The 16,259-nt window shown below is 41.3% G+C and overlaps 1 protein-coding gene across 1 annotated transcript; it reads right to left on the bottom strand.

The window, feature by feature from the left end:
- Window positions 1–4,536: 4,536 nt before the first annotated feature.
- LOC308105062 (paired box protein Pax-6-like) lies at window positions 4,537–14,948 on the bottom strand. Its single transcript, XM_080455695.1, has 8 exons — window positions 14,747–14,948; window positions 14,079–14,149; window positions 13,889–14,048; window positions 10,029–10,111; window positions 8,895–9,051; window positions 8,299–8,372; window positions 6,636–6,768; window positions 4,537–6,420 (listed from the first exon to the last, which is right to left on the bottom strand). The coding sequence occupies exons 1-8, from the start codon at window positions 14,847–14,849 to the stop codon at window positions 6,323–6,325; spliced, it is 879 nt and encodes a 292-aa protein (XP_080311821.1). The 5' UTR covers window positions 14,850–14,948; the 3' UTR covers window positions 4,537–6,322.
- Between the last annotated feature and the right edge of the window lie 1,311 nt (window positions 14,949–16,259).

Below are 16,259 nucleotides of genomic sequence, written 5' to 3'. Positions count from 1 at the left end.
TATTTTCACAATAAACTAAGTGAGTCCATAGAATACAGGTAGCGTAAGGGCAGTCATGTTAAAAACATCAACAGTGGGGGAAAAAGTACTGTAATGTTTTACTTAAGTAAAAGTGTCAATACTGCAATGTAACCCTAACCCTTTATAAAAGTGAAGCTGACAACTTGTCTTTTGATTTCACTGTTTGAAACAGCTAGGCTTGAGTTGTAATGCATAACTGCAAGTTTGGCCTTTTCACTACTGGCTTACATGAAAGAAAAACCCAAATGGGTCCATTTGGTTGCATTAATGTCTTTTGTAAATGAAGTATTCAATAAAACGTCATAATAAGAAATAGCAGATCTACAAGCTCACAAGGCGGCGATGCGTTGTGAGCTTGTAGATCTGCTTTTTTCTGATAAAATGCAGCTGATTTTAGCGTCATACCTTACATGAAAAATGTTGCTACAGTAACCTTGGTTGTAGTGTGTATTCATGTGTAAACAGGGCAGTCATGTTAAAAACAGCAACAGTGGTGGGAAAAGTAGTCGTACTAGTGTTGCCATGTATACTAATTACAAGCGACCTTGTTTTCTGTGAAGTTGCTTGTAAATGTAGGTAGTTGCTTTTTATTTGTTATTATTTTGTTGTGAGCTTGTCGTGCGGCTATTTCCAAGTCGTCTATTATCAAATAGCCGATGCATATAGGTTTAAGGTGCTGATGTAGCCTAATAGTCACTTAAATCGTTGGGCTTGTTTTCATTGACCTGGTTGCTTATTTTTCTCTCAAAATCTGGCAATCATGTCATTGTGTAAACCAACGAAGAAGAAAATGGCGGAAGCGATCCTCTTTTCCAAGGCCCGTGTGAAAGACAGTATTATGTTGAGAAAATATAAAGTCATTACAGCACCATAACAGGGTTAATAATTTATTTTGGGATGTACAATACATGAAAATTACGAGAGTAATAACGCGACTTGCGTCGATAACTAATGGGGAGCGGACATTAGCGCGTTTGGCTAAAAACAGTTAGTTAGTAACATCATACAAGCTAACTATTAGCCAAATTCGGCTAGCGTTTGGAGGACTGCATAGTCCCATAGCTTGGGAGGACGAGGCCGCCCGTTCAGAGTATGGGAAAGTATCCCATTGGCTTAAACGACAGCCAATGACGCAAATCTGTCGAACAAATCTGTCGAATGCAAATGAACCTGTCGAATGCAAATCTGTCGAATGATGAGTCATAGGTCTGCCTCTTCATAGACCCGCAGCTTCCAGCAAGCGGGTAAAAACTAGAAAATGTATGTTTCAGATTACAGTCTCATTTTCAGTCTAAAGTAGCCTACTGTTTAGACTATAAGGCTAAGCAGTGCCTCAAAACCCTATACCATTATGCATTTTGACACTTAACACAATTTGTCATTGAAGATACAATTCTCATTCTGTGTAACATAATGACCAAAACAGTGTTGTTCAATGGGTAAAACATACAAAAATACAGTATGAGCATTTCCAGAGAAGGCCAGCATGGCATGTAATTTGAGTGAGTCACTTCCCTTCCTATAACTGATAAGTGATGTTGAACACATGATGGACGACATGGCAGGACATCGCTGCCTGGACATCATGCCAGAGTGGATGTGCAAGCCAGGCCAGTGAGAGTGCTGTATTCCGCCATGTTCTTATCCACTGTGTGGTGTGGGGTGTATAGTGTATTCTGCCCTAAGTGCAGTAACTACGCAAAAAATCTAACTGATAAAAAAAGCATTTAAAGTGTTTCAGTTGGCCAGCCAAATGGGTTATTGGTAGGATATATAAGTGATATTGCACTAATTGTATATGCACACTGGCTTGGTATAATCTGTTCATGAGGTAATTGTTTATCTCCCAAAGTCATTGACTTTTGAGATACATAAATAAGCCAATGTGCAGTCAATGTAAAAAAAAACGTAGTTACTGCTCTTTGGCTTTGTGTTAGCCAATAGTGTATTGGCCAGTTCACTTCTCGTTGTGTTTGTAGAATTCAAAACACTAAACACAGTTGTCATAGTGTAGATTAAATATGAATTCCTGTTTGACATTCCAGTCAAAACTGATTTTTATTTCTCTTAATTGGCCATCTTTGGACAGTGAACGCATGATCGAAAAATAGTGTTGCATGTTGTCATAAGACAAAAATTATATTGGTGTTATATATTTTCTGACGGAGTGTTGACACACTGTCTCTGTCTTCCTCCCTCGGACACTCTCTCTCCCTCCCTTTGTTTTTCAGATTTATTTAATATTTTATTAGTCAGAAATGTAAACAGGCTAAGGATAACACAACAAAGTCCTGGGGACTTGTTTCCATTGTGGTCCTTTGTATTCAATTCATCAACATAGCATAACAATAACACAATAATATATCATCAACAAATATAAAACACTGTAGGCCTATGTACAAAGGAAAAGGGATCATCATTATAATCTTCACCAATAAGAACAAAACTACTTCACAAAAACAAAGTTGGTGTATCTAAGAGATTTGCTGAAAAATATATTCATGCATATCAATTACTATGTAATATACTGTAGTTGCGTGGCTGTCCGAAGGGACAGGAGGAGCGAAGTATCATTTAGACATATCCCATAGCCTGGAGGAACTGTGGGTCTGAGATTAAATAACCCGTTGATTGATTTGAAAAATATTCAGCTGAGTTCCTTGGCCTGTTGGCAGCATGCAAGATATATGACACTGATCCTTCAAGTAGTTTGAGACAGTCACAGACAGACAGATACTGTACACACACATATTTTAAAAGAATGTGAGGAAATTGTTGGCTTGTGAAAGACTTGTGTTGTTATTTGTATACATGTTATATGGTGCCCACAATTTGAAGAACCAGTAACACTCATTTTTAGAACACATATTCAAGAATATCAGGTAACCGCTAGAGTAGAGGAACACATTTTTGTAATACTTTTAGAAGGCTTTATATTGGAGGAAATAGGACTCATCACAAACAGTGCGATTAGTAGAATGAGCTGTGACAAGCCTGCATGTGCTTGCAGGTGATCATCCCTTTACAGTTGAAATAATGAAAACAACTTTTAAAACATTTTTATAACACTGTGTCCAGACATAAATGGACATTGTAAAGCCATCATTTGCACCCACAGTACGCTTTCAGTGGCTTGACTTAATCCTATAAGACCTTCCACAAACGCCAAAGGTGTCTTGCACACCTGTCTTGCACACCAGCGTGGATGTTTGTTTTGTGTGTTTTATTGTATTTTCCTAGAGAGATACTACACTTTAGTCAGTGTTTATCAGTTTAAACCTACTGTATTTTATTTCAAGCAAACTGCTCTTAAAACAAAAGGTATGTTTTGTTTTGATGCATACAGATGTCAAGTCGAGCTCAGAACAGCATGTCAATTATATTTTTTAATTGCACTGCTTGAGAATAGTCACTGCTGAGGTAGTGGCTAATGGGGATCTAAAATAAACAATAAACATCAGACAGTTATTGAAGAAAAATAATAGAATTCAACGGATGGTATCGTTACATAACTGAAGGCTGAAATTGATGATGCCGTTGTCACATTAAACTGGTGTCCATAGACATCACACATGGCACCAGTCCTATTCATGCCTTGCTTCTGTTTGTATGATCTGCAAAGCATCACTGGTGTTATCTTTCTCCTTCCTTCCTTCCCCTTTTCACTTCTGCCTTCTTTAATTTCTCTCCATCCCCCCAGGGTCTAAAGTGAGTGATGCCATTAGCACAAGAGCCCATCCACTAATGGTCAGCAGAGGGGGAAGATGCTAGTGTCCATTCCAGGTCAATAGTTTAAATCCTACAGCCTGAGTTATATGGTTGCACACCAAAAGTGTCACAGGCTCAATTATACTTTGTCGCATGACAAAGCTACGTTTAGTTTGAAAATCTGTCATTTTTGGTGAGCGTCACAGTCGTGTGACGAATTATACTGTAAATGATAGGCTTAACATATGCCATGGCCTTTCTCTGCTGAGTCATTAGTGATATTTATGTTGTGTTCAATAGCCATACGCATAAGCATTTATTCCCCCATGGGCCCAGGACCATGATAATGCCTTCATACGTATGTCTGTATGTCTTTATGTGGGTAACCGGAAGGCTCGCCCCACAACACACTCACCCCCATTTTTCCGTGGACCGCTCACCCCCAGCGGTTCTTGTATTCTTGTATTTGTTTTACTGGTTAAGGTTAGGAATAAGTTACGGTTTAGGCATAGTTTTACTGAGGTTAGGTTTAGAAATAAGGTTAGGTTTAGGCATAGTTTTACTAAGGTTACGTTTAGGAATACCTGGTGGCGACCGTTCCGAGGTCGCCCGGATTTGACCCGGGGCGAGCGTATTCCTTTATGGGTAGTGACCTCCAAGCATCACTTTTCACAAATGCTGCCTCATCACTGTTGTGTAAACATTTTAGATGACTAATTCCTCCATAAACAATAATTAGCAGTCAGTTTATATGAATAAAACAATTAGCATGGTGGCCCGTGCAAAAAAACAAATGAATGAATTTGATTCATTTTATCACACACTGTTTAATTTTTTGTTAAAAGGGTCCAAGGTCTTCACAAAAGGGTTGACTCTAGGTAACTATGTGGTACTAACACAGCAAAGTCACACAACAATAGAAACCACAGAGAGGGCTTATGTGACCATGTGAAAAGACAAATAAATAAGTCGAAAGGCATTTCACAAAAGCTGAGATACAGCCACAAAAACGATGGTCTGGGGCTAGCATGGGCTAAAAGCCTGAAAGGTACAGTAAATGTATCTTACAACACTTGATTTATTTCTGTAAATAACTGATTGTATATCTTTTTGGTCATGCTGCAAACGTGGCTACCATTGTATGGATAGTTATCACAGTTCATGGCGGCACAGCAAAATCCTCTGATAGTGTAAAATGGACCTAGATGTACCCGGTTAAATAATGGGGTGTGGATCTCTGACAAGTCCAATAAACACTCTGAGGATATTACTGTTATGTTCTCACTTCCTATATGTTTGATTGTCATTCACTGAAGTATTTGCACTTTGATTGGTTGAACACAACCTCTTCGTTTTTGGTATATAGAAGCTTGATTGTCACTTGCTGACTGATATGTACGGTTATTTACAGGGATGCACAAACACTATCCATATCATAGCCCTAAACCTGGATACAGCATTTCAGTAGGCATATAAATGTTATCGGTTGTATGATATTAAGCGCCGATCTCGGCCGTCAAATTTCTCCATCCCTATTTATTTAATTATTTGAAGAAATTGGACTGTGCTTGGACTCTGAGGGTGATTGTACTTGTACTACCAAAGTATGCCTTGTGATATCAGATTCTTTACCGATATCATCGTCATCATCATCATCATCATCCACAGATTTCTGTACAAAAATATGCAATCAGTACAATATTGGCAAGATAGTAAAAGTGGTTACCATCAGCAAATCTAAAATCTTCACAGTAGTACAGCCTTACGCAGCATATGTTTAGGGAAAATGCTACCACAATGTCATTGAGCTGCTCAAGTTGCAAGAAACTGCAGATACACTTTACAGTACAGACATTTGCTGGTATTTACTTATTTGATAATAGTGAGGTATTTCCATACTTTGTAAAGAATATATTTAAACATGTATAACCTCTACATGTGTATGCCATTTATGATCATAAAAAGTGTAATTGGTATCTGACTGTTATAAACATTTAAATGCCATAATTAATAATTAATTAAGAAGATTTTTTAACCTAAACAGTGAGAAGGTCATGTAAAAAGCACCCAAAAATGTAACCTTCACAATAAGCTTGGGCAACTTTCTTGACTCTTCTTAAACTCAGAACACAAAGTAATTACTTTGCTTACAAGAGCATAAAGCTATTATGGTTAAAGCCTATGTTTAAAAATCCTATTTAGAGGTTCAGCCAAACAGGCAATCCCCAATCCTTGCACCCATTGCTCTGTCTAGGACATTGTAAGTAGTAAAATCTCTCCAGCCCTGTGCTTTTGTGTGGCTTTTTTATTTTTGGATCATAGACAGCTGGTCTAACAAAAGGATAGAAAACATTTACCATAATAAAATGCTAAGTAAATACCAGTATGGACAGAGTACTGCAAAGTGCAACCAAATGCTCTTGGCTGAATTTGTAAACATTTAATGCATTTCGGGTTCGGTCTGCAACTCAGTCCTGTGCTTCCTTAAACCTCCGCATCTCTATATTGTTTTTCTGCACACTTTCTCTATTACTGTACATGCCCTTTGAGTCTTCCTTCTTTATGCTGGTTGATGATAATTGTCTCTTTGTTTTCACTGCAGCCTGGCCCAATATTGACCCAGGTTCTGAATGCTCTGTTGCTCCGTTCCTGGCACCTGGACTGGCACTGAAACCCCAGGAGATATGAGCCCTGGGTGGCAGAGAGGCAGACGGGAGGAGGACAAGAGAGGAAAAGAGACAGACAGAGACAGATAGGGTGAGTCAGTCGGTGACTGAAACCAAGCAGATTCACACACTGTACATTTCAAAATCCAAGTGTACTGTTATGATCTCTCCTCCAGTCTGAGAACAGTGTCCATGTCTACTGCAGACACAAGACACAGTCAGACAGAAACACTCACTCACCCGTGTTGGAGTTGGCCGAGGGTGGAGTCTGCAGATGTGGGGAGGTGTAGGCGGATGACTCAAAGCTGCGCGGGGTGGAGGGCGATGGAGGCAACATGCAGGAGTAAGAGGAGGTAGACTGAGGGGGGATGGACTTCACGGAAGAATGAGATGAACGACAGATCAATGAGAAAGAATAGGGAGAGCGGGGGAATGGAGATACAGGTTAGATGTTCTGAAACAACGAAACCATTTCATAACATCATCTTAGCATGGCACTGGTTACGCTTTTTAAGAGAACATAATATGATTACAATAACGCCACCATATGTAAACGTTCAGCGTCCTTCTGTATGGGTCTAGTGTCAATATACAGTCTCATGTGGTCTGGCAGACCCACAGTCATATCATCACATTGATAGCATGCCTTCAGTCTAACCACATGGGGGTGCTAGAGTAATGTGGTGTGGTAATGCTACAGTAGATAATAAACTGGTTCCAAGACATTAAATTAATTGCCAGGAAAAAATTGTGTCTGGGATTTGCCAGTATGACCCCAATGGACTTCTTAATACACTTTTCAAGGGTGTACTTTTTGTGTGAATGTTTTATTATCACTGAGTGCATCTATTCAATTTCCCAAGCTGACTTTATCAGTTTATCTTATCTGATATCTGTATTCTATTTGCCTTGATATTTTTATAGTTCTTCAAAGCACTTTGTGGTTATTATCTCTGCCTTACCCTCCGTCCTTCCGGACTGGAAGGCCAGAGGCGGCGATTATGTTTTCGCCCCTGTCCATGTGTGTGTGTGTGAGTGAGTGAGTGGGCCGCTGGACCGATCGGCAGCAAACTTTTCGGAAGGCCAGAGGCGGCGATTATGTTTTCGCCCCTGTCCATGTGTGTGTGTGTGAGTGAGTGAGTGGGCCGCTGGACCGATCGGCAGCAAACTTTTCGTGCAGACAGCCAGTAGACTAAGGAAGACACTCCACCCCATATTTTCTAAATTGCCCTCATGGTGGTGTAACCAGCCTTCTTTATGTTTTGGCCTATAACTCTTCAACCATAGGCATAATCAAAACGCAACTCCCCATGTAGGCCACATTTCTGCCTATAGATTTTGCACCATTTAGCATTTTCTTCACAACACACTTTTCGCTAGTACTCTTCCAGATTTTGTCCAAAGCACACACAAACCACCAAGTTTCAATTACATATTGAGGGCCGATTGCCTTTATTAACCATGAGCCAAAAGCTCTCACTTAGACCCAAAGGCGGCGGCGGGGCGCTACAAATGCTACAAATGTCACTGTTGCAGAAATGTGATTTTTGTTTTCTCTGCACAAAATTAGGTGTGTGAAAATGAGCCTCAAAAAGTTGCTTTTTATATTCCATACTATTTGCCAGTAATTGGCCTATTCCTTACAACAAAAACATATCATGAACGCAACATCCAATTAAACCCACATTCAGGAATCATATGTTGGGGGGCCTCTATATAGGGCACCTCCAAAAGCGCTTTCACTTCTGCGCATAGGGAGTGTCAGAAGTGTGAATAGTTGTACAGTATGCCACAGAAGTGCCTTTTCCTCATGCAGCTTCCTCGAGTTAAATTAACTGTTCTACCATGGCGGCCTGTTTTTTTGGTAAAGTTCATAAGGTGATGAATGATGCATGTGACCCACCTGGACCCCAGAGGAGAAGACTGACAGGGAACTGTAGCTGGGCAGGGAAGTATCACCCTGACTCAGCATGGACCCTGGAGAGAGAGTTGGTACACATTGTGTTAATTTAATTCTGAGAGGGTACAAATGGACCCGAAAGGGTACACACAACACACACACACACACACACACACACACACACACACACACACACACACACACACACACACACACACACACACACACACACACACACACACACACACACACACACACACACACACACACACACACACACACACACACACACTAACTGCAGGTAACACAGGATAACGACACATGCATGCACACAATACATTCGCTTCCTGGAATAGGATGAAATAAAATGCTCTAATATAGATCTAATGGAGAAAGTGTAATGCTGAGATTAGAGCAAATGTCACACAAAGTGGCGCTGTAAGGTTTTTAATTGCAAATCAAACACTCGTCTTGTACTAAATAAATATTATTATTAATAATAATGAATAATAATAAATAAATGATTGTAGGATAAGCATATAAAGAGGTAAAGATATATAAGTCAGCCTGTCTTGCAGAAGTTAGGGTAGCCTACTTACCTGAACTGTTACCATGGTGAGGATGATAGACAGATGTATTAAAGGAAGTTGTCAGGGGTGCTTGAGTCTGCAAACAGGAAGTCGCTCCTGCTGACCTTCTTTGATTGCGAAGCTTCTCCTCCCTCCGCCATTTGGCTCTTCGGTTGGAGAACCATACCTAGCAATCATAGAGATGTCAACGATATAAAGGTTTGCGCTCTTGACTCAAGGTATACAAAGGAGTGGACCAGCAGGTGCAAGAGCCCAGCATAATAGTCCCAACATAATCTTCTACTTCCATGTTTTTCATGTAGACTTTAAATAGGCAACCACCCTATTAGTGGTAGCCAATGGGAATGAGACTGATGGAAGGAGTGCCATCAATCAGCCTATTAGCCATATTGTGGCTACAGAGATGCGAAAGGCAAACCTATGATGCTTGAGTACATTAACCACTTAAACCCTATATACCTTTTTACAGGGGTCCCAAGGGTCTGTACTTGGCCCCCTCCCTCTTCCCCTGTGCACCAAAGCTTGTAGATCTGCTATTTTTGCCGAACGTTCGTCTATTATTACATGACCAGAATAGGGATGCAAGGATTCATGTGGTTAAACGACGACCCATGTTCAACCTATCTTCATTATAATATTGAACCATTTTTGTCTATTCAGTCTGTGTCTCAGAGGAGGGGAATCCAAGCTAATAGAAACTGCAGGCTTCCTATTCCTGGAAAGTTAGTATGCTATAATGGAAGCTATTGTTCTCGCATTAATAAAAATCGAAATAAAAAAATTGAGATATTGTTTGAAAAAACCTGCCTAACGATGATGTCTAGAAAAAATTGTAAAGTTTTTCATGAGCATTAGTGAGGACCAATTAAATGAAGATAGGTTGAAAATGGGTGAAGTCTCCATTTAAGTATAATTGATCATACTGAAGTGTAGCCACAGGTTCTACGTCGCAGAAAACATTGGAAATAGACTGCACTCCCATACATTCAGATCAATGCAAACTGAATTAATGGAAATGAGTTCAGGCTCAACCACAGTCATTAGTGAGTTTGTTGTCGGAAAACTAAAAGGCTGAAAGGGTATCAAATGTTAGTAAAATGTGATGGAAGAGTAGAATAGAGGCTGGATAGAGCATTCACTTACCTGTATTCTGGCCTCTGGTAAATCAATCTTGTTCGCCAGTCTCTCCCTCGCAAAGACATCTGGGTAATGTGTTCTTTCAAACTCTGTAGAACAGATCAAGTTGAGTGACACACATGCTCACACACACAGTATCTTTTATTTTATATTTAAAAATATGAACTAATCAAACAATATTTTATTATTAAACTATATTTAATAATAAAATATTAGTTCTTACCAGCATTAACACTTCACACGTTAAATCATTTTTCTCCATGTCTGATATTGGCGCCATAATATCAGTTTCCAATTATTTACCTTGAATGTAAAGCCAGTTATCACTGATATATCCTCACCCTTATCTGCTAAATTAATCTATTTTTTACGGAACATTCATGAGTTTAGATTGTAAGCATTCAAGTTCCAAACCATGTGGATTTAAGAGGTGATACAAATATACCCTGTAGTCTGCACTGTAATTTGCCATTTTAATTTTGAATGCACTGTACTAGCAGCCTATTGTAAGGAGATGCTGGATAAACAGCTAATTGCAAACCAGCTTAACATCAAAAGGTCACACTAGGGCCTGTTGAAGTTAACCCACATGAAGCCCAGGAACCAGGCAGGAGTGATAAAACAACAGACCCGACAATCACTCCCACAGACGGTCGAGCCATGTCCTGCTGGGACCAGCCAAGAGTTCACACCAGCCCCTGGATGCCCTCGACCCCCCCCCACACACACACACACACACACACACACACCCACGCAGAAACATAGTTTTTGCTTTTCTCTCCCTCTTTTTCTCTTTTCTTCTCTCTCTCTTTTTCTCTTATAAAGGACATATTTGGAAACAATCTTGTTGCCATACAAAGACATTGTTTACATGACCTATGAACTATGAACGATAAATGAACGAATGTTTAGCCATGTGGTGGAAACACATAAGGGTCGCGGGTTCAGAAACGCCCCCCCCCCAGATGGCCCGGCGCCAGGATGCCTGACCTAGGTCGACTGCAGAATGGTGACATCCTCACCAGATAGGAAATTAACATAGTAATGACTTTTCTGGCACATCAAAGGATTTAGGTGCATAAAACCCTCTCAGAAACCACAATGAATTGCTCAAGCCACGACCTCTCTCGGACGTAGGAGGACCATCCTCTGCTGACCCAGGGCGAAAGCTCTCCAACCAAGGAGAGACACACACCGCCGAAGCAGACGCTCCGCAGAGAGACCGACTCTCCTCGCTCGTCTCCGACGGAGACTCACCACCGCTGGGCGCTTCCAGTCCCCAGCTGAAGACCTTCTCTTCCTAAACCACACGCACCCGAGCCGCGAAGTGTGCCCGGACCCTAGAAGACTTCCACCGCCATCAATGCCCTGTCCGTCTGCCTTTACACGGACCAACTTGCCTCAAAACTGAACAATTTGCTAAAGAACTTTCGGTCCGACTCTACAGCGTGCCTGTCCATTCTTTCCAGAAACCAAGTGAAGCCAAATATAAGGTGTGTTACCGTTTGATCTGTGCATATTGCCATAAGCGACATTGTTATATGTGTAAACATTTAATGTCTAAACTGTAATCATTTGAGTAAACTCAAGTATTACAGTATAGTGTTCCCAATACGTCCCTTCTCCTCTCTCTCTATCACTTTTCTTCCTTCCCGTTTTTTTTCTCCTCCATTTCAATGCACACACGACCTGAAAGCTTCTATTTCAGCCCCTCCCCTCTCCTCTTGATATCCAAAGCGTTATACATGTGTGTATCAAAATGTTAGTAAAATGGGTTTAAGGCTAATAGAGATTTATGACTGAAGCGTCTGGCTATGGACCAGACCTTTCCAGTGATGAACTCCTGCTTGTTAGGAGCAGGGAAATTGTTCGCGGTTGCTCACGGCCGTGATCAACCAGGACAATTTTACTAAAGCCGTAACACATAGTATTTCCACTCTTTCGCTCATGCGAGAGGGTTGAAGTAACTATCCCATTTTTAGGAATCATAACTTTTTAAATTGCTTGTAAACTCTGTAAGCTGAATAAACCCGCTTTATTATAACGTGAAAAGAAGTCTTTTGGTGTCATTTGTCCAACCGGTTATGAGTGTATCTCTTGTTGTTTTATGGCATTTATATTAACCAGTCAAGAACTCACGTTACACAAACGTAACGTAAAGTTTCATATAGCGATACATGTACACAAACCAATGTGTGCCTGTGTTGAGATATGGTAATTGAGTCACAAATTATATTCTATATGATTTGTGAAGTAATTACGTCTTGTGTATGAATGTGCTGGAATATTATCCAACATATTTGTTACACTATTCTAAAAGCGCCATGGACCACCCTAACAAATCATCATAAAGTATTGTCATGTAATAAATCGTACACAGCATGAAGAAGCCTAATGAGTTAACTGTCACTGTGTTTTCTCCCTACAACAAGGGCACAGTGGTCCGTCACACATAAGCCTGCAAGGGTTTACATGCATGTATCAGTGTTCCAACTGCTGACATGCTTGTTATGATGTCTCATTCTATAACTGACTGTCTGAGTAATCCTGATGACCTCCGTGAAGTTTCAGGTCTAGTAACTCATTGGTTCTCAAACTTTTTAATTTCAATGAGCCCCCATAACTCTGAGAGTGTACAAATGGAACCAAATGTGTACACTCTCAGAATTACAGTACGGACCTGTAAGGGTCCTTTGGTACAATTAGTGACTTACGTGTATTACCAATGTTTTCATTTATTTTTTTCTCAGTTTTTTTTAAATAATTCACTGGCACACTATTATTGAAGACTATTTGTCAAATTAGCTAAAACCAATGTACAAATTGACGACCACTCTAGCGCAGCAAATGCATACAGCAGACACAGAGTAGGCTAATAACAATATGCATGAAATATGAAGCTTTGCCGAAAATTGCTATAATTGGCATCCTCATGATTGCAGTTTGTGTCAACACATGATTGTTATTGTGCCTTGGCTTGTGCATGGAGGTCAGCGTTCCTCATTAATGTCATTTGCACGCAGTTGACCACGGCGATGGGTTTCCACTTGGCTGCACAGTGGTCACTGCGTCCTCATTTAGCTCAAGGGCCCTCAGCAGCCACAACCATTCAAGGGTGCTTTTCTGATCCTTCTCAGTGGCCTGATATCAGACTGAAAAAGCCAGATCTCCCTGGATAAAGCTGTAATAATGATGTCTTGTTAAGATATTTGTGAGTAACTAGTCGCCTGGGGCATTTGGATTTTTCATTTTTTTTGACAGAAGTTTTACAAAAATGCTCCAAGCAGCCATTTGTGAACGAAGATGCATATCCTCGAAGAAATATATCCTCTGTTAACCGCTTCAGCCCCATGTTATACTTTGGCTATTCGAAAATAGCCGATCTACCAGATCACAACACGTTGCATCACTATGTGAGCTTGTAGATCTGCTATAAAAAATGTTTTAAAGTAATTTGTTTCGCCTATGATGACATACCCAACTTAGGGACACCAGGGTTAATGTGGATCAATTATTATACTTGTATTTCCTTATGACTCCATGTTCCATATGCTCCAAGTCAGAAATCAGCCGCAATATGTCACGCTGACACAGTCACGCTGACTTTTGCTTGGATCCTGTTAGGTGATGTGATGTTTTCTAATGCCGCTTGAGGTACGTTTGTGTCCAAGTAGCAACAAACAAGACTCTGATCCATGAACCAGGGTGTTGGCAGGGACAACAGCAGGGCGAGCTACAACGTGACAAGCTCTGGCTAGTGCCCTGGGAGGGCTGTGATTGGTCGAAGCCGGGGGTAGGCTGTGTGTGTGTGTGTGTGTGTGTGTGTGTGTGTGTGTGTGCGAGTGTGTATATGCGTGCGAGCTGACCTTTCTCCAGAGCCTCGATCTGCTCCTGGGTAAAGCTGGTCCTGTTCCTCTGCAGTTTTCTCTTCAGCTGTAACCTCAGCTGGGATTCTTCACCCTCGTCCCTCTCCACAGGGCCTCCTCCTCCTCCTCCTCCTCCTCCTCCTCCTCCTCCACCACCACCACCACCACCACCACCACTACCCCCTCTTCTTCCTCCTCCTCCTCTTCCTCCAACCTCGCCACCCATGCTGCCCTCTGTGTCCAGCAGACAGCCCTCAGACACTGGCACACAGAGAGAGAGAGAGAGAGAGAGAGAGAGAGAGAGAGAGAGAGAGAGAGAGAGAGAGAGAGAGAGAGAGAGAGAGAGAGGTATAAGATGAAATAAAGAGGTGGTAGAATGTCAAGTAGTGGATACTCATTTACTTCATACATTTCATACAAAGCAATACCACAATTAAGTGAATGCAATTAGTAAGCATCTGTAACTAACTATAATATAAGGGTAATGATGATGCGAGCATCCACGCTGATGAACGATAACGTTCTGTAAACATGTTGAACGTGAGTGATGTGTTGAACGTTGACCTGTTGAATGTGACGCCTTGTAAACTGGGGTGGACTTTGATTGGATGTAAGTGTTTCTATCGTTCGTCAAATTGTTCTGAAAGTGATCCCAATGATATTGATCACCACTGTCGTCGTTGTTATAGTTTTGGAGAGGACTCCAGAGTTATAGTTATAATTCTTGGTGTGTATGGCACTTTAGACCTACAATTTTAGACTACATACAGTAAGTAGTATGACTCTGTAACTACTCCTACCGTTACTCTTAGCGCATCACTGAAGATTTATTTCGCGTGTGCCACAGTTGGAACTCACCTGTGCCGTGTTGCGTCTGCACAGCGGTGGGGTCATGGTACCAGTTGTTGGAGCTCCAATTGGAGCCGCTTTGCAGGTTGAGCATGGTTAACTTCTCATACATATTACAACTATCCCAGCACCATGAAGGAGGAACAAAGCAGCCGTGAGCGTCTCTACCCCACTCTTCTCACCTTTGACCCCTTGGCCTCCCCCTTCTATCCTTCGCTGGATGATAGGTATAGGGAGCAGAGAGAGGGAGAAAGGAGAAAGGGACGGGTTGACATCGCATACGTTCACACATGGTAGGCATTGTAGAAAATTAGCCTCATGATGACAGACAGAAATGGAGTTAGTTACACGCTTACTGTCGTAACGGGTATGTGTTATACATTGGTATGCTAGTATACCATAGGGAACCAGGGTACATTAGAACCCACTCTGAAAGGCATGGCATTTATTATGCTACTTGCTTTTAGCTCCATCTTTACTGGAAGCCCCAAGTATGTATGCACACACACTACCGTATGCACACGCATGCATGCACGCATTTGTGTGCGTGCGTGAGAAGAGAAGGCAGATACTATGAAAATGCATTGCACAAATGCACATTACTCACAACACACACACACACTCATGGGTTTTCCATTAACCAGTTTATGACAACCCATTTATAACTCTTTTACAAATGTGTTTGTGGTTGAACATATTGAGACACACACACACACACACACACACACACACACACACACACACACACACACACACACACACACACACACACACACACACACACACACACACACACACACACACACACACACACACTAATCTGTCTGAATTTACTCAGATATCACAAGTTCATGTGCACTACAGTGACCGCTGTTACTGTGACTGTTATGTCAATGTTGTGAAACTATTCACTGGGTGAACCAAGTCTCTGAAAGTAACACTGCAGTGTTGAGTCAAAGGTCAGAACTCACCAGTGTGGTTTATCAAACATAACCCAATTTCCTCAATCAACGTCTCTCTCTTTAATGTCATTCTCAGTGACACTCCAGAAATTACTTCAGTGTAGTGCCTGTGTAGCAGTAACTTGCCTGACTTAACAAAGTGAAGTGCTAAAGTATGCAATACATTCTAACTCAGTGAATATGATACATAGACTGACATGTTTCAAACTTACCAGCTTCAAAGCATAAGGCAGCAGAATCCAAATTATTATTCCTCTTCATACAGCTTTATTCCCTTGTTCCCCCCGTCCCTCGTTCGCTGGCTTTGTTGACAACACTGTGTGTGTAAAGGAGAGATGTTGGAGAGAGAGAGAGAGAGAGAGAGAGAAAGAGAGAGAGAGAGACAGAGAGGGGAGGGGGGCTCTGTAGAGAAATGCGTCTGCAGGCACTCTTGTCCTCCAAGCGATGGATAGAGAGAGAAGAGAAAGAGAGAGAGGAGGGGTGAGGGATGAGAGAGAGAGAGAGAGAGAGAGAGAGAGAGAGAGAGAGGAGAGAGAGAGAGAGAGAGAGAGAGAGAGAGA

This window comes from Gymnoscopelus braueri (genome assembly GCF_963280865.1).
Source record: "Gymnoscopelus braueri genome assembly, chromosome: 17".
Taxonomy (NCBI): Eukaryota; Metazoa; Chordata; class Actinopteri; order Myctophiformes; family Myctophidae; genus Gymnoscopelus; species Gymnoscopelus braueri.
Note: the sequence above shows the minus strand (reverse complement) of the source record. Positions and strands in the feature narration are given on the sequence as shown.